The following is a 27,311-nucleotide window of genomic DNA, read 5'->3' on the forward strand; positions in this document are numbered from 1 at the left end:
GACCAATTATTGTTCAAAAGGCACTGCTTTCTTTCTTTTTTCTATCTTCCCTCCTGTTGTTTTCTTTAGCAAGGAAATGACATTTTCCTTTAAGTCTAATCATATTTCCAGCATGGGAATTAAAATACAGCTAGTAGTATGTGAGAATCAATAAAATTGATACAAAGTAGAGTCAAAAAGCAATATTCCAGAGACAAAATCAATCCAAATAAAATCTCATAAAGCTACTCACTGCATTGTGTCCTATATTTAAAAATTTGGATACTTCAGAGAGGTGCCACTTGGAATGACCAGTAAGTAAGTGTTATTAAATTAACTCCTATAGAGCACTCACTCACAACATGTCTTGTAATAACATCTTCAGTGGTGGGTAAGAAGGAAATATGTGTTGAAACCATATGGTATATGAAGTCCAAGAAGAAAGTAATAAAGTGTTGTGACAAGGCTGTGGTTCAGACTTTAGCTGATATTTAGTGTAAGGCTTCTAACCACATCCCAGTGACAAACATAACTCATTTCACTTACAATACACTCCAGCTGGTAATCCAGGAGAAACATTTCAGAATTCATAAAAGAGCTGATCATGTTTCACCATATTAATTAGGTCTATACTCAAAGAGTATAGACTCAGCACTGAGACCTGGGCGTCTTGAATGTAACTTGTGATTGCTTAATTCTTTACTAATACTAATGGTACTATTATTATTAATACTAATCATCATCATCAGATCATCATTATATTATCATATCATCATCATCATTATCTTTGCTTTTAGGAAATGTTTTCAGTCTTCTTCAAGATTTTTAATTAACTCCATAAAGCAGAAGCTGACTCACAGCTCTTTTGGGAAACGCTTTGGGGGCAGAAGCCTTTGTGAAGTTAAAAGCTTCCTCTGCAGTTTGTGGCTCTGTCATACCCAAAGCTACAGCCTGCACTGCAACTAAGTCTGTAGGGGACCTTCAGCCTAAAATTTTCATCACGGCACACTAGCAAGCAATGGGGTCTTTTTTTTTTTTTTTTTTTTTGTCTAAGAAATGAACATCAAATCTCCTTGTTTTGCTCTTTTTCCACAACAGAAGACGCCACAGCAAACCTGAGATAGCGAATTAACAAACTTCCTGGATTTTTGCATTTAAAATAGTGAAATCCACAACTATTTTCTCTGGTTTTTTTTTGTTTTTGGTTTTTTTTTTTTTTTTTTTTTTTGTTTTTTTTTGTTTTTTTTTTTTTTTTTTTGTTTTTTTTTTGTTTTGGTTTTGGTTTTTTTTTAATTCTCCCCAAACACTGACCGGGTGGAGTGAGCAGGGCGTGGTTCCTGCAGAAGCTCGTGCTTGGAGCCCTGTGGGCGCAGTTCTACTTCCCACGTTTGGGGACGGGAGAGGGACTCTGTCAGAGCACCGTCTGTGTCAGCACCGCTCCAGTTTGGTAGTGAGAAGCCAGAAAAACCAAATTTTATTGGGGTGTGTGTGAGGACCAAGCTCTGCCGCCCCGAGGCCCCGCGGCGGGAGGGGCGCGGGCCGCGCTGCCCTCAGGGCCGCCTCAGCTGGCGGGGCATGGCGGGGACGCACCCACGGGGCTCGGCCTGAGGACGAGCGGCTCTGCCCCAGCCCCGGGCCGTCTGCCCCGCTGCCCCATGGCCGTGTCTGTGTTCTGCAACTCCTGCCTGTGCGAGCCCCGCGCCCCCACGCCGCGGTTCTGCCTCACCAGCTGCGGCCACGTTTTCTGTGAGGTTTGCCTGCAGAAAGGTAATGGCTGCTGGGGCGCGCCCGGCGGGGCGGGCTGTGCTGGCGTGCACACATCCACCTCAAACATTGGTGTTTCTCACCCGCTGTGGAAAAAAAGAAAGCCCTGAGCACTTCTTCGAATGTTACTGATAAGCCTTTCCAGTCCTTGCTGTTGATTTGCTTTGAGCAGTAAAACGCCTGTGTCCACCTCCAGGTGGATGTGGCTTTGAGAGCACGCCTTGGGCATTTTGGATGCTTATGATCCATAATTTTGTAAAAAAAGCCCCCACAAATAGATGGCCTTCTGTTCTAGCAAATTTGGGGAAAATAATGGTTTTTCCTTAGTGAAAGAGCAATTAAAAAAACGTAGGATTTGTTTAGGATAGGTTTTGGAAGTAGTTTTAGTAAGTTTTGAGGCTCAGTATTTTTCCTGAAGACTTTCAGCAGCATGAGGGAAGATTGGAGGTGATGTTTTGAAGCTCTTGTGTTATGTACAATTCCAGAGTCGTATTCTGGGACTCCAGTGATGTTCTTGGACAAAGATATGTGGGAAAGACAGAGGGATAATGAAGTTGCTTTTCAAAAGAAAAAAAAAATGCAGCAGACAAATATCAATATTTTTCCCTTTTCACATCATACTTAATGCCCTGGTTTTTGTAAGGGCACAGAGAAGAAATGATCAGTCTGTATTTCAGTACTAAAAACTTTTGACTAGACTTTTTCACAGGGTTGCTATTGAAGGTAGAGAATCATAAAATGCAGACTCTGCAGCTTGCAGCCTCCTAGAATGTGAACAGCATCTTTACTCTCTGCTAGTAATATTGTTTGGCAGAAAAACATATGAGAGATTGTGTTTCTTTTTTGCTGTGAATTCAGGAGTGATGGCAGTCCAAGGTTTAAAATGTATTTTATGATGTTTATAAACATTGATCCTTAGAATTTTCAGAAAGGCAGTAGCTAGTGCAATTATCAATTCTAAATATTGAAATATTTGCTATAGATATTTTCTAATATGTTTGCAGATAAGGAGTTTAAAAGTCATAATGTTTTAAAAGTGATTTTATTGTTTCCTCACTGGAGGAATTCAAAAGGCAAAATTACTAATTTCTTGACATTTGGGTTTCATATATTTTGTTGGGACAACCCAACTATGCCCCAGTCTAAAAAGCCATATATGAGATTGACTGTAAGTCATTAGTGCACTTAAGCATACATTTAATTAAACCAGGCAAGTAGTCCTATTTAAATCAAAAGAACTAAAAGTCACCTGCATTCTGTGACACTAATGATATTCATAAAATCATTTACGTGAATGCTTATTAACAGGAGCAAGACCTGATGACATTCACACACATTTTTCCTGCACAACTCTGTGTAATGGTTATAGAATCGAATTCTTTATTCATGTTTATTCATACTTGTGTAACCTGCAAATTTCTTCCACAAGCTCCAGATGTTTAGGCATCACATTCCATTTACAATGTATTCAATATATATTCAGTTTGATCTATATTTTAAATGTGTCTTTACCTTACAGGCAAAAAAGATGAATGTTTGGTCTGTAAGAGGGCTTGTCGTACTGTAGTCCTTTCAAAAGAGGTAAATCAAGCTCTAGTTTTGTTGCATTACATTGATCTGTGGTTTGCTTAAGAGCTAAACTTTTTGCAATAAAAAATGCTTCCTTTTTTGTTTTTGCCAACTGTGACGTGAATACTTACTGATAACAGGTTGCTAAACTAAGATACTTAAGCACTAGACAGTTCTGCTTTTTGTTGTAAATATTCCTTTAAATTAAAGCCTACGGAAACTTTAGGTTTTGAGGTACTGCTAGATTGTAAATAATTCTAAACTTTTCAAGAAGTATGGCTGGTTACTGTGTAACATCATGACTACTTGACTACGTGACTACTTTCAAAATGGGGAAAAATGTTTATTGATTTTGGCATTTGTACGTCACAGAAAATGAACTGTAATGAATTATTTCATGTAATGGACTGAATTGAAAACCTGCATGATAGCTCAGCAGTGTTTTCAAGTGGATTAGGCTTTTTTTCCCTGTTTTCTCTTAAGCTTAACTATTTTCCTTGTGGCTGTGTGATTTAGAAAGGGTTTGAAATATTGTTGGGAATTTTTGTTATTCACTGGAGAATGAAGAGCTTTTAACTCCCTTTCTTGATTAATCATTAGGAATCTTTAATTTTGCATTTCTCCCAGAAGCAATCTTCTCTTTAGCTGATTCCATAAATAGGTTGTGAAAGCACTCATATTTTTGTAGACTGATGCCTACCTAAGAGACAAGGCCTTATAAGGATAAAAGAGAAACACTAAAAACATTTTAGAAAATTCAATACAGCTAAACATGAAGGCCTCCTAGGAATCTTGCGCATTGAAGAAGACAATGTCACTTAAAAAAATTGCAACAAAACAACAAAATGCAATTATAATACAAAGGAACAATGCACACAGTAATCAAATATGAAAAAAATCAAAAAGCCCTTCATAAAAATTCTAAAGGGCGTATTTTAATATGCTTTCAATATCAATGTATTGTTGCTGCAAAGGTTGTTATTCATTTCAGTCAAAGAATAATTTAAGTTGTCGAGGACCTCTGGAGGTCATCTTGTTGTTCAACACCTTACTCAAAACATTAATTTTTAAGCTACATCAGTCTTAAATTGCACCATTTCAGTAGAACTTGGTAATTTACTTCAAAAGCACAGAAAGAATTTACAAATGCAATGATTGGGATACTAACAAAAATATTAGATGTTTCATTAGAACCTGCCACTTCTCTGGAGTGCTGGAAGGAAGCAAATTACCATATTCTTTTAAAAAGACATTAATGATGATTGCTTATCCTTGATTAAGAACAGATAAAATGATTGGAATGATAATTAAAGATGCATATAAAAAAGTCATGGCTCTATAATTCAGGAACCTGAGTGGAAATATACCTGATAAGCTTTATAAGCTTGATGCTATGGAGGAATTCCCAATGAGAGGAGGTCCTATAAATGTGTTAGAACTCCTAATTAAATTGTATGTTGGGGTAATCAACATATACACATTAAATATTCTCATCTTTACAGTAATGCATTCTTGTCACCTTTATGTCTTCCTTCTGTGTCTCATGATCCCCACTTGCTTTTCCCCAGAGGATGGTTAAGTGTTATGATAAATCAGAATCTGGCTGTTCAGTATTTCAGAATATCATAGGAACATCTGCTGCTCCTCCATGCAGCAGATAAGATATAAACAGTGTTACACAAATCTTTATTTGAAAGAGTTTTTATACCAGCATGAAGCTGGTTGGGTTTTATTTTTTTCAGATCTGATAGGTACTTAAGCCAAGATCATTGCTTTGGTAGAACCCTAAGTAGATTGCAAGAGCTTGGTTCCTATGAATGCATTTCATTTAAAGAAGCTGAATATATTTTTATTAATATCTTTTCAAGATGGAATATTATTGTCTTTTTTTAATTTCCTTTACTGAAATACCATAGGTCGGTTACCTGTGCTGTCTGTCTGCATTTCTCCATCTGTCAGCTAGAAATTTTTGAATCTTTGGCTGATATCAACCAAATTCAAAATTGCAGAGGGAGTCTCAAATACAATTAATTGCCTTCTGTGAGTTCTGTAAAAATTAGTAGCTGGGGAAAGCAAGGAAAACCAGTTTTCCTAAAGCATGCACAGCTCTGATTAAAAGACACAAGTCATAAAATATTTTAAAAATTCAACAGCTACTTTAGGGCTCTTTCCTTGTTCTAGGATAATATTCTGCTGCCCAAAGGGCAGGCAGAGACAAAGGGATCCCAGTCAGCATTGGAACTATTCTGAAAAAGGACTTTGAAACAAAACTGATCGTAGGATGCATCCCATGTAGCTGGGAATGGTGAGAACCAAAAAGCCTGGAAAGGGGCTGCCAGAAACGTGGCTCTTGGTGTGAATGCAGTGCCTCTTCCAGGGGCCACAACATCCTCCTTGAATATCCTCTGGACACTGGTACTATCTTAATCACAATAAGTATATATGTGGGTGATATATTTAAACAAATGCCCAATGCTTTTCAGATGGTTGATAAGGCCATTAAAGAAAACTAGGTTTATTTTCAGTTTCTTCATTATCCTTCTCTAATCTGTCAATTTTTTTATTTATATACGTCAGTCAATTTAAGAAACACTTTACAAAAGACTTTATTTAATATGACTTGCTAATAAAAATGCTAACCTTGGTATATTTTCATTTCTTCATAGACAAGTCCTGATATTCAATCACTGTTCATGCCAATAGATGTGTTAAACAAGAAATACTCAAAAGAAATATCACAGGTGAATCTACCTTAAAACTTTTTAACTCTATATAATAATCAGCAACTCCAACTGATTTTTGTGAATGGGGAAAGTGTATGAGTGAATGCTTGAAAATGAATGTATGGCCATTACCATCTTCCTTAATTCCACAGTTTTTGAGTTCTTAAGGAGACATAAATTATTCATTATGGTCACTGTTTATGTTTTCAAACTCTCTCTAAGGACCACTAGTCTGGTTATTTTAATGGTGTAAAATCACTTTCAATGCCATGCAGTGAAAAATTAGGTCTCCCAGAAGCTTAAACGTGCCCAGATAGTGTGCCTTAATTATAGCTATAAAAAGTTACACAGTGAAAACCTGAGCTGGATACAGTCCTGAGCTGACTGTGCTCTCTCTCCCTTCTAATTTCTTTTTTTTTTTTTTAATCAAAACACACCTCTTTTTTTTTTCCAGATAGATGCAGTAAGTTATTCCAAGGTCATTTTCCTCCTGCTTTCTGTGAATTCCAGATAAGATTCCTTTCATCAGGCTTAGTTTCCAGTCAAGAACTTCAGTAGCTGTGTGGGTTAAATAAGTGCATACAAACTCCCTTTTTCTCCTCATTTCTGCATCTCTTCAGCTTGGCTTTGGGACTTTGTGTCCTTGTCCCTCTTCCTGTGCATTTCAGCAGCAGTTTCAACCACTCCAGCAGTACATTGTCCCTGGGCCCAGCTGCAGCCTTTGTTGGCTGCTCTCATCTCCTTGGGCTGGGACCTGCTGAACTTCAGGTGAGCTTCCTGATCCAGCAGAACAATAATCCAGGGAATATGACCTGTTTTCTCCAGCAATGGTCATGGATTTGCATTTGCTCTACCCAGGCTTCACAGACTTTTCCAAAGCTGAGCTTGGCCCCTTTCCTGAGCAGTGCTCCTCCTCAGATGCAGAAGGGACACAAGGTAAACATGAACCCTCCTTTCCTCTGTCCTTCCATACCCACTTTTTAACAGCAGAATCAGCAGTTACTCTGTAAACTGAACAAATGCAGGAAACCTGCACACCTTCAATCCCATGGGAGTACAAACTTCCATAGTGTGCCAAAGGAAGGAAGAAAGAGGGCTCAATCTCACAAGGCTGAGGTGGGTTTTCTGTAGTGTGAGATAACTGTTGGGAACATACTGAAGTGTAGTGAAGGCATTGAGGTATATTCAGAACTTGTCCCAGCGTCAAAAGATGTAAGAGCAATTTATCTAATCTCTTATCTAATCTAATATCTTGTCACTTTGGTGGGTGCTTAGGAAAGTGTGAGAGCAGAGATGGATGTAGTGATACATCTTCAGAAGAGCCTCCCAGCTTTCAGCAACTCGTGGCACAGGGATTTCTCAAAGTGGGATTGGTCTGCATTCAGAAGCTTTGGTGGATATTTTTCCCCACATAATTGTCAGGTTGTTTCCTGAATTTCAGCATCTGTCTCATATTCTGGAAGGGAGGTGCGGCGTTGCGTTCTTCTCGCCCCGGTCCAGATGGCTCGGGAGCCTGGCTAAAGGCGCTGCCTCTTGGCTGGACCGGGGCTGACGCATGTCCAGGTGCTCTAACGCTGAGCGCACCGGTGTGGGCTAGCCGTGCTCTCAGTGTTGGTTACACAGGGTGAAGGAATGGCACACCTTGCCCTGCGTGGCTGGAGAAAGTTTATTCCCGCGTGGTGGCCGCGGTGGAGGGTGGCGTCCATCCCCTAGCGCCTGCGTGGACAAGATGACAGCGAGACAAAGGAAGCATGGGGTTATATAGGGGCAGGCAGACAGGGGCGGGAGCCCCCTTCGCCCAATAGGGACAGGCAGCGCGGGAATGACGTGGACTGCGGCGGCCAACGGGAACACAGTAGGGGTGTGTACAGGGTTCTGGGACAAATAGGGATACGGGGATGACACGGAACTCTCACGAATGAGACATGTCACAAGACTGACATGGGAATGCTCCAGTGGTGAGTGACTCGGAGCGAACCATCGCGGGGTGAAATGGGGGTACACAGAACCAGCTAACTTTCATCAGAACCCCTACCTAACCCAACCCGGGGTGCAACAGGGAGGTCCGCAGGTTGTTCACTGCATGATAATTATTTCATTTTCAAGGTTTTAACCTGTTGGTTTAATTTCTTACTCTTGAATTTGATTCTGGAGGAAAAAGTATCCATTCTCATGCACTATGTCTGTGCTAATCGTTAGTTTTAGACTGCTGATGCATCCCTTTTTCAACTGTCTTATTTTTCAGCAATGAAGATTCATATTCTATGTGGTCATTCTTTTACTGAAGTTCTTGCATACCTCTGAGTAATCTGAACTGTTTTCAAACCTACTCTATACTTTCGGAGATGTTGAGCAGACTCAGGATATAGGAATATGCATTTTTTTAAAGGGGAATGATGATGTCCCCTATTCCATTTTAAACCAGTGGTAAGATCTGATTTACTTTTTAACTGGTACTGAGCACTAAACTGTCAAATGCAGGTTTCTCCTAGACCAAAGATCTCATTTTTGAGTGAGTGGAGACAGTTCAGAGCCATTGCTTTCTAAATGGATATTTCTTCCATCAGTTCTTCCAAAGACACACCTGATCCTTTGATGAGTATTCAGTGGGAACCTCCCAGGTTCTTCCAAAGGAATAAAATAACCATTTAAGTTGGATATTCCTCTATAGCTGTATATTCTCAGAGTGTTTCTTCCTGGTTGTCTCAATTCCTACAGATTTTCTGGCAGTTTTCTTACATGTGAGAAGAAAGGTTATTAGAAATTAATACCCATGATAATTTGTTCCTCAAGCTCTTGTCTTGCCTACCTTGTCATTTTTACTTTTAACTTGTCATGGTTTATGATCCTCATTTGGACACCAGAAGTGCTTACACATCACCAGACAGTGTGTCTAACAATTATTTTTTAATTAACAGGATATTTTTACAAGGTATATTATAATTGCCAGTAAGACAGATTACTTTTTATGTTGCCATTAATTTTATGTGTTTGCTTAACACTGATGAATAAGAAACACTGCAGCTCAACTGGTTTTCTAATGTCTTTACCTTTTTATTGAACACAGTGTTAAAATATAACTTCAGTGAAATAAATCTACCAGCTCTACTGTAGGTCATATTGGATTAAATTAACTTTATAAGGTCTATCAGTGATAATAACTTAGAATATTTTGGGATTTTTTTTGAAGAGGATTTTAAAAATATATGTTAACTGTCTATAAAAGACAGAAAACTTTGCATACTGTGAAGTAGTTCTTTTCCATCACTTCACTGAGGTGCATAAATGTATTTATGTGAAGCTTGATATAACTGTATTTATTTTTAGGTTTCAGAATTTCAAGAAAAATATCGTAAGCGTTTATTAAAATATCACAAACAAAAGGTAACTCTAATTGTGATTTTCTAGGTTTTTGTTTATATTTGCCTTGTTACTTTGGTTTATTTTTAGTATTAATCTTTTATGGGAATACTTAGAATAATTTATCAGGATTGACTCATTACTGTCATTATAAATACCAGTTTTTAATTGTTTAAAGTCTGTGAGGTCTCTATTAATTCTGGTGACTGTTTCTAATAAAATATTCTAGTTGTGAGGTGGTTAAGATTAAATGGAGAATCAAAGGACAGGGAGGGAAGAAACTAGTTCATTGTATGGAGGGAGAAGTGGAAGAGGTGGGGAGAGAGGGGTGCTAGAAGATAAGCCCAGAGGAAAAGAAGACTAGGGCTGACAAAATAAATGAGAAGTCTGAGCAATGGGGAACAAGCCTAAGGGCTAGTGCCCTGGATTTGGGATAGCTCAGTGTGAAGGACAGAATTAATTATTCTGTGGAGAGCAGGTACTGCATTTGTGATTGTGCTTCTTCCTTTGTAGGTTGGAAGGCAAATTCTTTTTCATTTTTCAGCTCCTTCTAAATATTTGATTAAATTGTTGAATGTTTCTTTTATTTCTAAGGATATGGGATGTTGCTTAAAGCTACTTGGCAGTATTGGTGACTTGACCCATGAGTGGGTGTCCCATGTATGAAATGACAGAGAAAAAGCTCATGTAGCTGCCCAGCTGGCCATTTCATATGTGGGAAGAGTTTCTGGTGTGGTTGTCATGGAGAGAAAGCTTGGAAAATTAGGTGGTCTGTGGCCCATTCTTCCTTCTTCTCCGTAAATGCATTTTGGGATCACTCATAGTGTACTGTGTTGTGGGTCGGTCTTTTAGGGTCCTGTCCTTCTGCTTTCAAAGCCAGACCAGGGAGGAATCCTGCTTTCATCCCCCGTCTAATCTATTGTACCAACTCCAGATGGTAAAACTGAAACCTGTAGAAAAAGTAAAACAAATATCTTTATAGAATTCAGTATAAATAGAGATGTTATCTCCAAAGAAGCTGTGGAGAGTTTTGATACTTGGTAATTTTTTAAAGTTGTTTACTGTTGAGACATTCACTCAGCAGTGTTTGTGAAGTATTCAGGGATGGTGCTTGACGTAAGGAAGGTGTCCAGGTGACAGTACCAAAACAGTTGAAAATGTATTTGGTTGCTGATTCAATGGCACACTGTTTTGGATGTGTTTGTTATTGTTTTGCCCATTCTGTGTATTGTGAGTATGTTAAAACTCCTTGCATTGGATCAGGGACAGGAGAGGCTGGTTGTATTAAACACCATTCCAGTTTCTCATGCTTGGCTGTCTTGTTTCAGGTCCCCTTCCTTATTTCTAGTTTGTCATCCTTGTCACTGTCAACCAACAAGGTCTCATGGTCTTCATTAAACTGCTTTCTTGCTGTTACTGTGAGTTGTGCAGGTATTAGGGTGCAGGTGATGGTGGCCACTTGCTGTCCATGTTCCTGGCAGGTCTAGATGTCCTGTTATGCTAGGATCCCAAAATACTGAAAACCAAATAGTTACTCACCTTTTCTAAGGTACTTTGGTCTTAAAATTACCCAGTCCTACAGAGTGACAGGATAAAGTACATTCTTCCTGACTGGTTCCTTTCTTAATCAAAGCTAGCTCTCATTAGGAAACAAAAAAACCCAGAATACCAAAAACCAGATCTTACATAAATTACATTTTTTCTTTAATCTGTTTTGCAGAGTTTTGTACCTGCAAAAAGAGCATAGTATCTCCCACAAACAATATGATTTTATAAATCAGGTAATTTTATTCAAGGACTCAAATAATAGTTTGAGAATCATGAAAAGTTAACAAGCAAATTCCTAATTTGCCTTCAAATCAAAATATGAACAGTGTGAAGGATTAAGGTCACATAATGGAAATTAAGTATAAAACATAGATGCAGTATTGAGGCTACTGAGTAAATTTTTACATCCTACATAAAATATAGTATATGTTCACATAATGAAAGACTGTAAAAAATACACATACTAGGGAGCTGACCTAGTGTTTGTGACCTTAATATTCTTCAATTTTGCCAGCTCATAACATTTTTAATGGAGATATTTCTGGTTGTGTCTCTTAACAGAGTAGAAAAACCTTTTCACTTAGGCTTACTACAAATAGATACTGAAGTGAGCTGAATGCATTTTCAATCTGAAATGAGAAATATGGGAACAATGTATTTTGTACATTTATTGGTAGCTTTTTCAGATAACTCTTTATTAATCATAACAAAATTTTTATATTAGATATGAAAAATAGGAAGCAAAAGAAAAAAAAAACTATTTTTAAGCACTTTCCTAGTGTTCATTTATCCAGTATTACCAGCATACTTAAGAAAAGGTAATCAAACTAAGTCCTTAACTGCCAAAAAGAAGCATATCTCTTCCAGACTGACTGTTTAATGGGTCCATAACACAGCCATAACAGCTTCAATAAATCTGGAATTGCAATGATGTCTTAAGATTAAAACCAATAGAAAGCAGCCTTTCAACACTTTAGAATACTAGCTGGATGAAAATGAAGCTGTATATCACACAAATAGACTTTGTTTAAATCTATGATTATCTTACAGATAGCAAAGCTGGAAGAGTCTCTCAAGAAAGTAACACAACAAATTCAACAGATACAATGGTAAGAGGTTTAATGCAGCAAAAGTAAATGTAATCAGACAACAGTAAGTTTAATTGATAAAACAATAACATTTTCATGTTTTGTTTGCCTTCCTCATATGTTTTTAAAGAAATAAATGTATAGAGATTTCTGACATCAGATACATTTTATTCACAATAATCAATCCTGTCAGGAAGAAATCCTTTTATTTTAATATACAACTCAGTTAACTTTAACTTAGTTAACTCTAAAAATGAGTTTTTAATAAAGTCTAACATATAGATACTCAGTTTTATTTGCAGTTACATTACCATATTGGTGTATTTTGCAATGGACATAGCCTGGAAAATACTTTGATGTCTTTGTCAAAATACTTTGGTATCTTAGCCCATTTAAAAAGTTAGCAGAGTTTTGTGACATGTTTCTCATTGTTTCTATTTCTAGTAAAAATTAAATTCTTGTCTCTTCTTGAATTACTCTCTTTTCTCAAATGTTTCAAAGTGGTAGTCAAGAGGTCACTCATCCTTATCCCTCTGCTCAATGACTCATACACCTTCATTTTTTCATCTTACTTATTTCCAACATAAAGCCAAAACTGTTATTTAAATCTCCTTAATAAGCCAGTTCATGAAACCAGCATTTTAATTGCACAGATTTGATCTTTAATTGATCTTTATTTCTTTTCTGTGGTTTGTTTTTTTTTTTTTTTTAGTAGACTTTCCCCTGACTCTTAAATGCACATAATAATGTATTTTGCTCTGTCAGGCTGCTAGGTGTAATGTAACAGAAAGGAAAAGCCAGTATAAAGGAAACTCTGTATGTGGTGAATTATTGCAGTTGATATATTTTTATTCATTTTATGCCTCCATTTTCTTGTCTGCATCTCAAATAAATAGCATCTTGGTTATATCAATTACAGAGTTCTTACTGAATTTTAGATCTTTTTTTTGAGTTCTACCTAGAGAGAAGTGTCCTAGGGCCTCTTCTTGGTTGCCTAGTAAACATATTCCTCCTATTTATGGTTCTTGTCAAAGGTATCAATTTTGCAAAGTTATTGTTGAATAGCATAAAAATGCCAACATTTCATTTGATAACTAGATTTCATGAAGTTTGGCAAATGTATAATTTCATGAAATGAAATTAATTTTGTGCTTAGCTATAGTTAATAATTGTATTTTAACATCTGTTGTTCTCTAAAGTACTTTCCCATAATGTTGTGCTAAATTTGATATTGTTGGGTATATAATGAGTGCTGCAAATATTATGATGTAAAAAGCAAGTTCATAGCTTTACCAAATAAATTCTTACTTTGCTTCATGGCAAATAGTGTCGTGTTACAACCTGCTACTGATGGATAAATGCTTTGATTTTATACTTTATTGACCAGTTAGGCATGTTAACTAATCAAACCAGCTTTCAATTTATAGCTTTGTTTCTTCTTTCCCCTTTAGTATGAAACCTCCTGAAAAAACGACACCATTTTCCAGTACAAGCAGAAATCCATCCAGTAAGAAGTCCTGGTTTAAAATATTAACTATGGAATACCTTTCATTGGACATAGCTGTGTTCTAATATTAAATTTCTTAATGACTTCAGTTCCTTCAAGAAAACAGAATGTTTATTCTTCATATTCTCTTCATTCAAGTCGCCCTTCCACTTCTGAAACGTGGGTACAAATTTGTTAATTTTCAATGAAAATCTTAACTAATATTTTATATAGAAAGTAACCTTTTTGTAATGAGTTTAAAATATTTTTTGATTTTTTGTTTTGTTTTTGCAAACCGTTCAAATATGAAAGAACTGAGGAAAGTCTTATGTATCCAAGTGTACATTACAGTTGTATGGATGGTGGTTACTGGAAAGAAACTTAAGGCATGATGCACCTTATTCCAAAGAACTTTTGGATGAATAGCTAGATAGATGAATGCATAGCTAGATAGATTAGTGAGACACTCTCCATTTTCCATGGAGAAAAACTACATTTATTGTACAGACACCTGTATGTATACTGTACTTGTCTCAGGATACATGGGATGAGCCACTCCAATAAGACTAATTTAATTTTAAGTAAAATGAATCTATACCTTTGATTGTGACTTTCTTTTCTACAAAAAAACTACAGATTCAGAGTGCCCTTGTTGTGGATACAAATGAAAAATACACAAATATGCATTTTTATTCAGACAAATAGAGGAATAACAATGCTAATCATAAAATAACTTACTTTGTAAATGTTTTAACCAAAGCTCAGAATCACTGAATAGACTTTTCTTATTGCTAGTGAGTTTTGGAATAAGTCCTAAATACTTATGTGTCTTATGCATTATGTATTATGCTCTTCCATTACTAATCAAATTTAACATTAGAATCTAACATAATTTTAGTCTTTATAATGAAAATGTTATTTTTATTACAATGTCATACTTTGACTTTTCTTGCAAGGACTGAGGCAATGGAGATTGATCCTGTACCTTCACCAATGAGGAAAGTAAGTGGTTTTTTTTAATACTTGTTTGTGTATAGTTACACACATATATCCTTTTGATTTCTCTTACTCTGTTAATGTTGCAAGAAATAGGATTCTCCCCCCATCCCATTCAAAACCATTCTGATGTGCATGATGATTTCAGATATGCTTGATGCAGGATAGAAGTCAGATGCTCCCCAAAAGAAACCAAAAGCAAATAAATCACAACATGAATTTCTGGAATTATATTCTCCACATGTCATATACAGGCTTTTAAACCTGTGATGCCAAAGTAAATGGCAAATTCTTAAAATCCCAATATTACAAAAATGTCAGTGGTCTGAAATCATTTAGACTCTGATACCTGAGTAGGGAATTGCAAGTTTTCAGTGATATTGCTAACATGAGAATGAAGGCAGGAGCTTTTCATGCTGTTGGTATCCTGGTTAGGAGAGGTAACATCCAGGAACAGCTGTTAGCTTGCAAATGGAATGGCAGCTCAGAAAACAGTGAGAGTGTCTGATAACACTTCTTATCTGAATGTGATAGGTTATATAATAAAGCTAGAATACATGTATTTCCCACCTGCCCATAGATCTTTAAAAATAGTAACTTAATTCTTAGGTTTTGCATTTTAGTGCTATGAATACAACTGACAGCAGAGAGTTCTGGAAATCTGCAGGCTCTGTAGACCTCAAAAATATAACACTGTTGCTTAAAATGCCTTAGTAATTAATATGCTTATTACACTGTGGTTAATGACTTGCTGTTCATTTAGCTGGAGACACCAACTGGTCCAACAAGATTATCAGTAATAACTCCACCACAGGATGGACGTATGGGTGAGTAAAAGTAAACTTTGTAACTGAATAACATTTCTGTTATATTAGGAGGATGGATAAATGAAAATCCATACATTAGCAATTCACTAAAAAAATTTGAATTGTGTTGAGGTGTGAGGAATTTACCATGTGGAGTTCAATCCAGCAGCTGGGAAATGGTTAAAAGGAAGTATGAAATGTTTTCCTAGTACTTACCTCTTCTGTTCAGCAAATGACTACTTGTAACGAAACCAATTTTTTGCTGAATCAACAGTTGCAAATAAAATACTGTAACTAAATGTCTGATTGAACAGAACAGGAATACTTGCAATATACATTGTTGATCTTCTGTTAAGCTTCATTATTTTTTGTGGCTAACAGAGAGTAACATTGTCCACAATGTCATATTGAATATCACATGAAGGAAAGGGAGGAAACGAAATGGAAGTTAAAAAAATATTTAATAACAAGAGTGAGGTAGTTGAGATCAAGAATTTCTTCAAAAAGGTGTTTTTTTTTTTCACCTTATCACTGTAATAGGGTATAAGACATTTTACCTGGCACTACTTTTTTTCATTCCTTCATACCCTTGGGTAACACTCAGATGTAAATAAAACATGAGTAATAGCCTACTTGGTGCAGTCTCTTGAGAACTGTTTATTTGTGAGGACTTTCCCAGAATTCCTAATGCTTTGCAGGCCTGCTATCTATGTGTCTCTCCCATTCTTGGTTTTACATTCAGCATGTTTCTGCAGTAGTCTGTGTTCAGGCAGGCTTTCACCTGGCTTCAGCAATTCAGAGAATCCATCTGCAGGCACATAAAGAACTTTTAGCACTCTTGTCTTTTTACATGGTGTAAATGTCCCGAAACAAAGACAGATGCAATTGCAATGCAATTTCAACGGAGGAGGAAAAATTACTTTGTCTATGTTATGTCTGATTTATAAGCTCACATCCTTCCTAAATACATGGTTGCCTATAAATTTAAACATAACAAGATAAAGAGAGCTGAGGTTAACTGTATTTTTTATTGTGTCTAAATATAAATAGATATTTATTAGACAATAAAATTTTACATAGAACAGTTATGTGTTCAGCAGATTTCAGAACCTTCACATAAAGTTTAGCAGTGGGCAATGCTGAGGGAATCAAAGTTTATGTGCAAAAGTAAGGGTAAGTGGAACCAATGATTTGATGGTGCATTAAGGAAAATTTCCTCAGAGGTGGATGTGGCAAAAAAAGATCAGCTGAAGAACTGGAGCACTTCAGCACAGCTGTCTTGATAGTCTAATAATAGTCTAATAAATGAAAGAAGGTGAAAGAAACCAGCATGTGTTTAACTGGAACAAAATTTGCAGGGATGGTGCAATACGATGTTCTTGTGACAGCTGAGCTCTCTCATTGACTAGTGTAATTGTGCACCATTTTTAGTTCTTAAATGAGTCAATCATGAATTTGTTCCAAATCATGCAAAAAAAAGATTACTAATCTTTGTTTCCAAAGTTTTCTCTTAAGTAAAATGGGTAATGCACATTGGTCCTGTTTTCAAAAATCTGATTCCAGCAGGTAGTGTATCCTACAGGAGTCCTCAGATAGCTCTAATAAGGCCAAGTCAGAGTACTGGAGCAGGATCTACAAGGTAATTCAATACTTTTTCAAGAGGTTACCATCTCCTATGAGAGACTGAAATTTGCCCTCTGGCCTTTATTAATCTGTATGTTCAAAGGTAATACTCTAGATCTGAAGAAGTGTTACTGTGCAGCCTGGCTATCACCTACATGAATGTTTGGTTTTGGGAGAAAAGTTTTATTTTGAAATCACGTTTTTCAAAAATGTGCAGTTATAATGTGTGCTTCTGTAGCTGTTGACATCTGCAGTCATGGTACTCCTATAGGAAGGGGTAGTAATTTTATAATGAGGAAGTTTAACAATGTCTCTGCTGTATTATTCTGACAAAAATCAGAGATGAAAGCACAATATCTGCACAAGGGCTGTTCTCTGAATAACCTGAACTTTTCATGCAGCCTGCAACAGGTGTTTCTGTTTTTTTCATTTAAACATTGAAAACGTCTTAAACTGTGAGAATTATTAACATCAATAAATAACTTTAAATCATTCCTGAAAAATTAAGCTCTTGTTCTTTATAGTCATTAAGCCAAATATATCTTCCTAGCAGAAATTTAAGATATGTGTAACAAAGTACTTTTTTTCCACCCTTGATTTGATAATTGTTTTGTCAGTCTGCTTTTTGAAATATGTAAAAATATTCAGTAAGTAAAAATACATAGGCAACGAATTGAAGTAATTTTTAAATCTTGTGTTATAGAAGTAGCCTCAAATCACATGCATGAATTGATTTCATTAACAGATCCACCCCTGTGGTGAGATTACCACATAGTGCTTGTCCATCATCATCTGGATCCCAAAGCAGTCGAAGGGGATCATGGGCTAATTCTGATTTCAGAACTCCTCAGCTGTACCCATTTACATCACCTTCCCCACAGCTGTCTCTGCCTAGGCAGCCAATCACTATCTCTGGACTTCTGCAAAGACAACAAGGCAAGTATATTTATAGACTAGTGTTTAACACTTCCTGAAAAATTTTCAGCATAGCAGCTTAAATAAATTAAATAAAAAGGATATTTCAGAATTGGAAGTAGGCTTTCAGCAAAATATGAAAGATGTCGGTGTTTATGATTGTATTTTGCCTTGGTCTTATGTGTGGGACGGTATCTGCAGTGAAAATATGTTCTTGCTTCACTCCAGAATTAGATTTTAACAGAGATTTAAATCTGATAATGTCCAAATTTTCTTTCTCAGCTGCACATATCTTAAAGATCTGCTTATCAAGACATCCATGTAAATGTCCACAGATCTCAGTAAAAAGGGAGCTAGTCCAGGGTATCATTTGTTGAGTGCAGCATAAACCTAGAAAAAGCAGCTGCATAAACATCAGCCTAAGGGGGGAGGGGATGGATGTGGATAGGAATGGCACTGGGGCAGATAAATTAATAAAATCACAGAATCAGAGTCACAGAATCATAGAACAGCCCTGGTCAGAAGGCACCTTGAATGGTCCAGCCTTTTTGGGAAAGAGAATCTATATGAGATTATGTAGCACCCTGACTAATCACATCTTGCAAACCTAATTCTCTTTATTGCCAAGTTTGCATCACAATTGAATTGTTTTTAAGCTTATAATAAAAGGATAATTAATCTCTAAAGTATTTTCAGTCCATACTAATAAATGTGACCTTCCTGCACATCCCAAGTAGTTTTGAGTTCATGAAACCAAAATAAAAATATTTTAAGAAATGAAGGTTTATAGCTTGTAAAAGCTTACATCACAATTGTTTTAATTGTGAGATTTCTGGAGAGTGATATAGTATGTGAAATAATACATGAACCTGATAGGATCTCTAAATAATATAGGAGAAATTAATGTTATAAAAAAAGTAGCTGTATTGAACTTTAGTAACAGATGTCATTTGGCTTTATGATTGCACTTAACTTCTGTTCATATACAGAATAATGCTTTGGAGATTCACTTATGTAGCTAAAATTGGAGTAAGTCAAAAATGCTTTTGTGGAAATACAGCGGAGCACATTTACATTCATGAAAATGACAATAGAAATGTTTTCATCAATTGTGTAGGTTGTTTTTATAATTTTTGATAGTTTTGCTTTTCCTTATATAAATTCTCCAAATAATTTACAAGAATAAATCTTTAGTTTTACTAAGTTTTTTTTTTTTTCATTTGTACCTGTATTTTTATTCTAGGATCAACTAATTTAGGAGGACGTTCAGCAGAGAGATGAGCAAACATCTGTGAGTTGTTTTGGTTAAGAAGCATCTGGAGAAGCACTGCATAGTCTCTGGATATCAAAGTATTTGTAACTTCCATAATATGTCAAATTGGCATAAACCAGCAAATTGTTCAGCATCAATACTGTATTTAAAACATCACTGATCTTTCTGATTAACATCTACTGAAGTTTTAGGTGGGAGTACAAGATTTTCTTGTTTTTCGAAATTCTGGCTTCAAATACATTGCATGAATAAAAGTTCTTTATTACATAAGTGTTAAGGCAAAACATGATTATATGTTGAATGAGCATTTTTTGCTGTGAGTGCACTGAGCTGCAGGATAAATAATGGTGCCTGTACAGTATTATATATAGATTTCAATCCTAAAAAAAAAGAAATTTCTTTATGGATTTTTGATTACAGAATTCCAAAATTTGGTTCTTACTCAATGCATCTGCTTTTGTTTGCCCTCTTGAAATGAGGTAAGTTTTGAGGGATATTACATTCTAGCAGGCTCTGCTGAGCACAGAACACAGTATCTGTTCATGCTTGTGAAATTTCACCATTTGATTTAGGTAGCAACAGTTTCTTCTCAAAATGGAATTAAATGGGAGAACTGCAATAAAGAAACAAAGCACAGCAAAAATTACTTTTACTTTTGCAGAGGAATAGCAACTGGAGGCTCTGAATGAAGGGTGCCAGAATTTTCTTTTCTGAGAACAACTCTGAAATTCATATGCCCTCCATCACTGTGTATGTGGCAAAATTTTCGTATGACTGAGTCATCAAATGCCTTTGTTTTGTTTTGACTCTAACTTTACCTGGATTATTTTAAGTATAATAAAACTAAAAGCTGGTATGTTTTTTGAGATAAAGTTCCCTGAATATATGATAAATTTCTTTTCAGTTGAAATGTTTTACTTTTCGTATCACAAGTGAATGGGAGAGAGAAAACTTAATGAAAGGTTCAGGAGTTGAAATGAGAACTGGAAGAGGTCATTCACCAAATACCATCATGGGCAAACCAGACTCAACTTGAGCATATTAATTGAATTTATTATTAAGAAAATCACAGCAGGATAATGAGAAGTAAAATAAATATTAAGAAAACTTCGCCCCCGCCCCACCCCTCCCTCCTTGCCAGCTCTACCTCCACCCCGAGAAGTGCATGGAGTCAGAGAAAGGGAGTTACAATCAGTTCATCACAGGTTTCTTCCACTGCTCTGGGAGAAGAGTCCTTGCCCTGCTCCAGCATGGGAATTTTCAACTTCACAATTGTCTTATTTCAATGTATAGCTGCCTTTACTTTTTTTTTTTACCATGGGAAAGTTGGTAGATTTTCTCCTCCTCAATATTCTTATACTTCAGAGTTTAGCTGGGATCTCAAAGTCAGCTTCTTTCCAAGCAAACTTCCAGTCAAAAGATTTAATTTTACAGTGCCACAAACATGTTCAAATAAAGGTGTGTAGTGAAACTCTTAAAAAATTCAACTCTCCTTTAGTTCCAGATGAGCTTCAATAGCTTGAAAAGTGAGACTGGTGAAACATGATTGCCAACTTCAACATTATTTGTGCCCCAGTAGTTTTCTGTTTGTTTGCATTCCAATAAGGGATTCTCTCTAATCTCTGTTTCATCACACTGCAGAATTGTCATCCAAGTTTCTGAAGTTGTACTATAGCTTTTATACTTGCTGGAAGTTGCATTCTGCAGTCAGGTGGAATACTTTGCTTTTATTGGTTTTGTTTCTCTTCCATCCCACTCCACAAACCCTCATCAGTTTCAAAATTGAGCTTCATAAAGCTGAAAATTTATTTATATAAATGGGCCCTGTCTGAAAGAATTTGTGTAGGAAAGAGTCGTACATGCTAGATCTACAACAGTCACAGTAACAAAGAATCACCCTGTCATTCAGAGATGTGAATAAATATTCACAGAGAACAGAATGATTCTTGTTTCCTGCTCACCACAGTTGTTTCCACTCAAATTCAGTAACCATCTTCATGGTTCAGGTAATCATCAGTTTACCTTTTCTGTGGTGAAAGCTGGATACAGGTAGACTGTGTGTTTGTAGCTGTAGGTTGAGAAGAGAACTTGGAACATGACATCAATTAAAAAATGTAGTATGGAAATGAATATTTTTATTATTTTATTGCTGCTTTGAACTTGTGTGTCTGGTAGTATCTTCTACTTAACATGTATTACCTAATCTATTTGAGCCCGCAGTCTAATCCCGAAGAAAACAAATCCAGCAACCCCATCTTCGGAAATATTACAGCTTTGAAATGCACTTTGAAGAGAAACAATGTAATTTGAGAAAGAAAGCAAAGGCACTGGAGCTATCCATGCTGAGAAACACCGCTGAATGACATCCTCTTGCTTCCCAGTTCAGAAAAAAATAAAAAAATAAAAAAAAAATAAAAAAAAGAACTGAATATAATGTGATTTTTTTCAAAACTTACATCTAAGTGGCTCTTATATAAAATAAAGTAATAGGAAAAAAACAAATTAAAAAGGTAAAAACAGGTTTGAGAAATGTCATTTGCCAAGTTCAATGCATCTATCATTTGTTCAAAAAAGTTGAAAATACTATATTCGGTATTTCACTCTTTAAGAAGAGGAGAAGGGGGGAAAATCAAGGTTTTTTCTATCTTTCAATGGGCACAGAAGTTCTTATATCACTGTCTATACACATATGTCTTAGCAGCATTTTTCTTGCTTTTGCGAGGAATTCGTCCTTCATGTGCAAGGAAATTTGCAGTTCGTTGAGGATACAGCAGAGGGTGCTGAGCTACCTCTGAAGAAACTCACTCCTCACCTCTTTGGCTAAGGGGACTGAAATCAGGCCTGGGGCCTTTTCGGTATGGAACTTACGTGGAAAGCTACAGACGGTGAGAAGAAGAGCAAGGATGTGATGTGGAGTCCGAATGTGAAATATCAGAAAAGCACCCGAAGGCGAACAGCAAATATGAGGGACTACATAAGGTCACTGGAAGTTAAAACTAACTCAGATGCAGGAGTCTTCAGGGACGTGAAAAGTGAAAATGGAAGCAGGGGTCAGTCATGCTGGGGAGGGTAAGCAGCAGTGGTCTGAAGGAATAAATTATTTATTAATTTTGAAAATTTCTGAACAGAGGACTTTGGCAATGCACAGTGAGTATTCAAGACTTCAGCATTAAGAAGCAGCAGTTGAAGCTGTGCTGTATAACTTTGAGAAACAGACTGAACTGACCTCCAGTTCTTCTCAGTTTCTGTCTGCAGCTTTCTGGCCTTAAGGCATAAGAGGGCACACATTTATCTTTTTCAGTTTTCTGGGAGAGAACACGAGTATATATTTCACTACAAGGGTGTTTTATGCACACACAAACAATAGCAGAGGATTTTATTACGAGACAGAATCATGCTATTCATGCAATGGGGTCAGCACTCATGCTGAAGGTATCCTCTTGTTTGCATTATCGTTGCCAACTTCAGCTTCATTTCACAGTCATCACATCTCCCTCACAAGGTGATGCTTATGCCATATAAGGCAGCATCATGTCTATTTATTCCTGTGTGACACAAAGGAAGTCTGTTGCAGACAAATGCTTGGTCTGTTAGACATAATACCTGATACTTGCCAAGGAGCATTTTCTACAATTGTGCCAATTAAAATGTGAAATTGCTACCACTTATTTTTGAACTCTCTTGTTCTGGCAGTCAGGAAGGAATGCCATAACTCATCAAGATGCAGTGCTGTCGGTTTATCTATGATAGGCCTATTTGCCCTCTAGAATTTAACCTATTCCTGACCTGAGGAAATGCAATTTGATAATTCTCTCCTTCTGTGGTCTCTGTCAAAAATGCCGAGATACTTCAGTCTGTAGATCAACTTTGTGTGCCTTTGGAGCACATGCTGTTTCTCATGGTCCAAGCTGTGCTGTTGTGCCAGAGTCCTGCAAATCTCTTTTGTGCAGATAAAAACTGCTGTGCAAATAGGAGGACACTGCTCATTTCCACACTGTAGTGTTTGGGATTCTTCCACATTTAGGATTCCTGGGTATCCCACCAGCTCCAGAAGGATTTATCACTGCTGTGACTAAATCATCTGCATCACTGGAACCCCTGACTGCTACAACATTTTGCAGGGAAACCTGCCTTTTGTAACAACAGGTTTGACTTGCTGAGAGTCTCCATGGAGAAGGTTCTACCCTGAGGATCCTTTGTCTTGTGTGTCACATGAGCTTTGGGCAACTCTTCCCTTGGTTATGTCTAAAGCTCTGATAATCTGTCCCTTAAATGGTATTAAATGTTCATCCTGAACTTTAATACTAGAGTAGTACCAGGAACTAGGGTGCCAGCTGGGTATCTGGTATCTGGAGGGATGGGGAAAGAACTTTCTTGGAACAAAATGGAAAATCTGCGTGCTGACAAGGTGGGGAAGGACGTGACTCTTGACTGTGAAGTGTGAAAAGTTTTTCAGTGTTAGGAGTCAGTGAACAAGCTCTGTTAGCAAGTTACTCACAGTTTGCCACCAGCAAAACAGGAAAATCTTTCTGTTCTGTGGGTGAAGAGAGTTGCTTTCCTTTTTGACACACAGGGCATGGGGAAGGTCCCTCACAGCCCCTGCCCACAGCAAGCAGCAGCCCTCTGACCTTGCTGCCGTAGAACTTTTCAGAGGCCACCAAATCTAGAAAAGATTGACTGTTCTACATCATGGTCCACCTTGCAAAACTCTAAAACCAGGCACTGGTGCTGCCCACATGTAAAAAAGCTCTGCAAAAAATGAGCAATGCTGAGAGGTTCCAGGTTACTCCTTGCACTCTGGAGAATCACTCCACACTGGCAATATTTTGTCCTAACCAACCCAGGGCCTCCCAGATACACATTTCCTATCAGGGCAGTCTCCACAACAAGATCAAGGGCTGTCTATTCCCATGTTAACGCATCTGGAGGAAAAAAACACAAAAGAGAGGAGGAAATCAGTCCCACTAGACATTCCTAAAAGCTTTTTCTGGCCCCTGCCTTAACCGAGCACACATTTTAGCCATGTTTCACATCCTTGCCTAGCTCAGTGTTGAGCCAAACAGAAGCTGACTTTGGAGATGGTCGAAGTACATCTGTGTCTTTATGCATTTGGCTTTGCAGAATACGGCAAAAAAAATAATATTTCAGCCATCTCCAGCTCCTCTGAGCTCAACCACTTTGAAACAGGCAGGACAGAGCTCCAAGAGTCATTGTGGGTGACGACAGGCACGGCTTGGTGTGATGGGAGTGAGGAACAGATGGGCCATTTGGGATTACCCAGACCAGTTTCAACTATGTTTTTGACCTAAGTCTGCACACAGGACCCAGCCTGGGAGGAGTCAGCTCTCATGAGGTCACCTGTTATGCTGTCACCTGTAACATGGGAACATTATAAATCAGGATGGTGCAGGGGAGAGGAAGAAAAACCTGGTGGGAGAGAGGGCAGGATAAAGGAAGGAAGAACAAAAGCAGCCATAAGTATCAAGGAATGTTTTTAATGTAAACTACATCCTTCTAGTCTTGCTCCTTGTGTGCTCTCAGATGTTCATGTGTGTTCTCCTTTTTGCTGTTGCCCATACAATATTAGCAGTAGAAGGTGTTTAAAGCAAAGAGAGACTGGAATACCTAAATGAGAGTTGTTTAAATGCTCCTGGCCAAGACTTCAACTGTTCTGGTATCATTATTGGCATAGATATGCAGACCTGCTTTGCCTTACTCATTTCTTGTATTGTAAGTTCTGAAATGGGCATTTCCAGCTTTTTATGTATTTATTTCTCTTTCTATTAGAATCTCTGCAGTTTCTAGTAATGGCAGGTTATTTAGAAATGATGCAGTTTTTCTAACTAAGAAATAAATTAATAAGAAACAAGGAAAATAACCTTTATAATGTAGAGGACTTGCATTTTCCACAAGTGTAGTGCAGTTACTGTTTCTTCTGACAGCATTTTATGGCTTACCAGTAGAGTCTGTGGAGTGTGAGGGTAAAAATAACACAGCCTAGCCATGTTACAGCCCCATACATTAAATCTTTGCATAAAAAATAAAAATAGACCTCTAGTTTGCCTATGTGAAATTACCATGTTGCATTATTAGCATGAATGTAAAAAGCTTCTAGCGCAGCATACGGTAAATACATTAGTGCTATGTTCCAGAAATCATCATTTTCCCAAGCTATAGTTCTTGCTGACATATGTGGTAGAAAGGCTAGTTCTGCCAACTGTCTGCTTCCTTCATATCCTCTGATTTTGGTGCAAGTTTAAAGCAATATGCTTAATAGCCTCAGTCTAGTATTTTGAAAAATTGCAATACCATCTATCTGTGTGGAAAGTCACATATCAATGACATTTGGTTGGCACAGTGGGTTTGGAGAAAAATGGCAAAGAAAACAGTTGGCACTGAGTTTTGAGGAAAAAAATCAGAAATCGTGAGTCTGTATGCCATAAACTCAAGTTTTATTTGCTCATATAGCACTTTGTCAGGGTTTTCAATGGTTCTTGTGGAAAATGTGTAACTGAAATATAAAGAAGCTTTTACATATAATAAGGATTTCCCCTTTAACCTAATTGGTGTTCTCCCAACCTATGGTATACCCAGTATGCTGGGTAGCACAACATCATCCTCCTAAAAGAGCTACATGAGCCCTCAAAGTAATTTCTCTGTAAAGAGCCCATGCATGCACATTTTTCAGGGCTGTATGAGGCGGGAGGGGGTGTGCATGATGGCTGGATGGTTTCTGCTCTGCCATGGATGCTCAGGGAGGTGTATCTTCACGTGCTCATGTCAATATTGATGCCATGGTTGTAGATTTAGAGGAAAGCTGCTGTGTATTTCCAGTTCAACTCCAACTGGAAACTGGCAAACCACAGTCCATCCCCTTCACGCCGTAAATCAGAAACAGCTAATAATAATTAATGCTAAGGCATCAGTCTGCTGGAGCCTTTTTGCACACTGGATGAGACAGCAGCCTCTTGGGGTTCAGAAATGAGTTCAGAGTCTCTGCTGGGCTGAAACTGGCAGCTTCTGGCAGCCTTTGTAGGAGGGTGTGGAGGGAACAGAAAGTCGCCTCTGTGCTGGCGCAGGGCAGCCACTTTGGAGTCCTTGCATGGTGGTGGCCCTGCAGTCCCTCTTGCAGAACACTCAGAATGACTTTCCTACAGGCTGTGATTAATCATTGTAACACCTCAGCAGTGAAATCTGTTCCCTGCATCCTGGCTCTGTAGCTCAGACCAAGGAGTGACTTCACAGGTATTTTTCATATGTGCAAACATTTTATTGCCTCATTCAAGCCCTTTTTCTTGGAGGCAATCTTTGTTTCAAACTACTGTTCCCTTAAAACTCTTACCTCGGTTGTTGATGATGGGGCTACAAATATTGCCACTAAAGAGAGAAGCTGTAAAATAAATGTCAGAAATAGACATAGACTGTGTTTAAAGCATACACATATTGAAAGCCTTCCTGTTGATTGCAATGGTTAATGCCTGCAGTGTTCTTTGAGAATCAGTTGAGAAAGATATAAATCAGAAAGTAGCTCCTGACAATGTAATGCTGTTGGGGTAAGTGCAAATTTTCGACATGGGTTGTTAATATGGCAACAGAGTGTTTGAAGGGACAAAAAAAATGTTTGAAGGAAGGGAATAGCTCTTGCAAGACTCAGCTGTGCCTGTCAGAACTGTTAAAAGAGTCACAGTTTTTGCTAGGCAGTAAACTGGAATCCCCGCTGTGCTTCACTTAGTTTCCAAAATTCATAAATGCAGCCTGTTTCCAAAAAATTAATTAGCTTATGAGTAAGAAAAAAAAGCACAGAAGTTTGCATGGAGTGCTTTAGAGCTTTCTTGTGATATGCTAATATATGTTTTATTTTACTTAATTGCTGTTCAACAGTTTTGAACTTTTTGAATATGCCATATGCAATGTCACATACTGCATAGTCACATTTAATGAAATATTGCTGTACTAGCTATATATTTTCCCCAGCTTTATGAAGTGTTTAATCCACATTCTTTATACCCCAAGACAGTGAAAACTGTGACTCTTCAGAGAATACAAATATTTTACATATTTTAAACAGTGATAAGCAGATCCTGAAGGAACACATCAACACAGCACACACAAAGCCAGGGCAGATTTTGCCATGACAGAGCCTGGCATCCAGCAGTGAATTCACTCCAGCAGAGACAGCAA

The 27,311-nt window shown here is 37.4% G+C and overlaps 1 protein-coding gene across 5 annotated transcripts; it reads left to right on the forward strand.

Annotated features, from left to right (window-relative positions):
* Positions 1 to 1,339: 1,339 nt before the first annotated feature.
* Positions 1,340 to 21,514, forward strand: RNF212 (ring finger protein 212). 5 transcript variants are annotated; one of them, XM_053941559.1, is made up of 13 exons: positions 1,340 to 1,746; positions 3,263 to 3,324; positions 5,979 to 6,053; positions 9,363 to 9,419; positions 11,994 to 12,052; positions 13,483 to 13,538; positions 13,628 to 13,697; positions 14,474 to 14,519; positions 15,277 to 15,340; positions 16,883 to 16,958; positions 17,688 to 17,878; positions 19,101 to 19,148; positions 19,792 to 21,514. In XM_053941559.1, exons 1-12 carry the CDS (start codon positions 1,635 to 1,637, stop codon positions 19,136 to 19,138), a joined length of 906 nt encoding a protein of 301 aa, XP_053797534.1. In that variant the 5' UTR covers positions 1,340 to 1,634; the 3' UTR covers positions 19,139 to 19,148; positions 19,792 to 21,514. The 5 variants fall into 5 exon arrangements, with proteins under 5 accessions (XP_053797534.1, XP_053797536.1, XP_053797533.1 ...); XM_053941561.1 differs by having other exon boundaries at positions 21,344 to 21,514; XM_053941558.1 differs by lacking the exon at positions 19,792 to 21,514 and having other exon boundaries at positions 1,343 to 1,746; positions 19,101 to 19,419.
* The last annotated feature ends 5,797 nt before the right edge of the window (positions 21,515 to 27,311 follow it).

This window comes from Vidua chalybeata, chromosome 4 (assembly GCF_026979565.1).
Source record: "Vidua chalybeata isolate OUT-0048 chromosome 4, bVidCha1 merged haplotype, whole genome shotgun sequence".
NCBI classification, from domain to species: Eukaryota; Metazoa; Chordata; class Aves; order Passeriformes; family Viduidae; genus Vidua; species Vidua chalybeata.

Bases quoted from the DNA above. Each gene is read 5' to 3' on its own strand.
- RNF212 (XM_053941559.1), top strand. From the start codon at position 1,635: ATGGCCGTGTCTGTGTTCTGCAACTCCTGCCTGTGCGAGCCCCGCGCC. The intron at 1,747-3,262 runs GTAATGGCTGCT...TTTACCTTACAG, and splicing joins TGAGGTTTGCCTGCAGAAAG to GCAAAAAAGATGAATGTTTG. The intron at 17,879-19,100 runs GCAAGTATATTT...TTTTTATTCTAG, and splicing joins ACTTCTGCAAAGACAACAAG to GATCAACTAATTTAGGAGGA.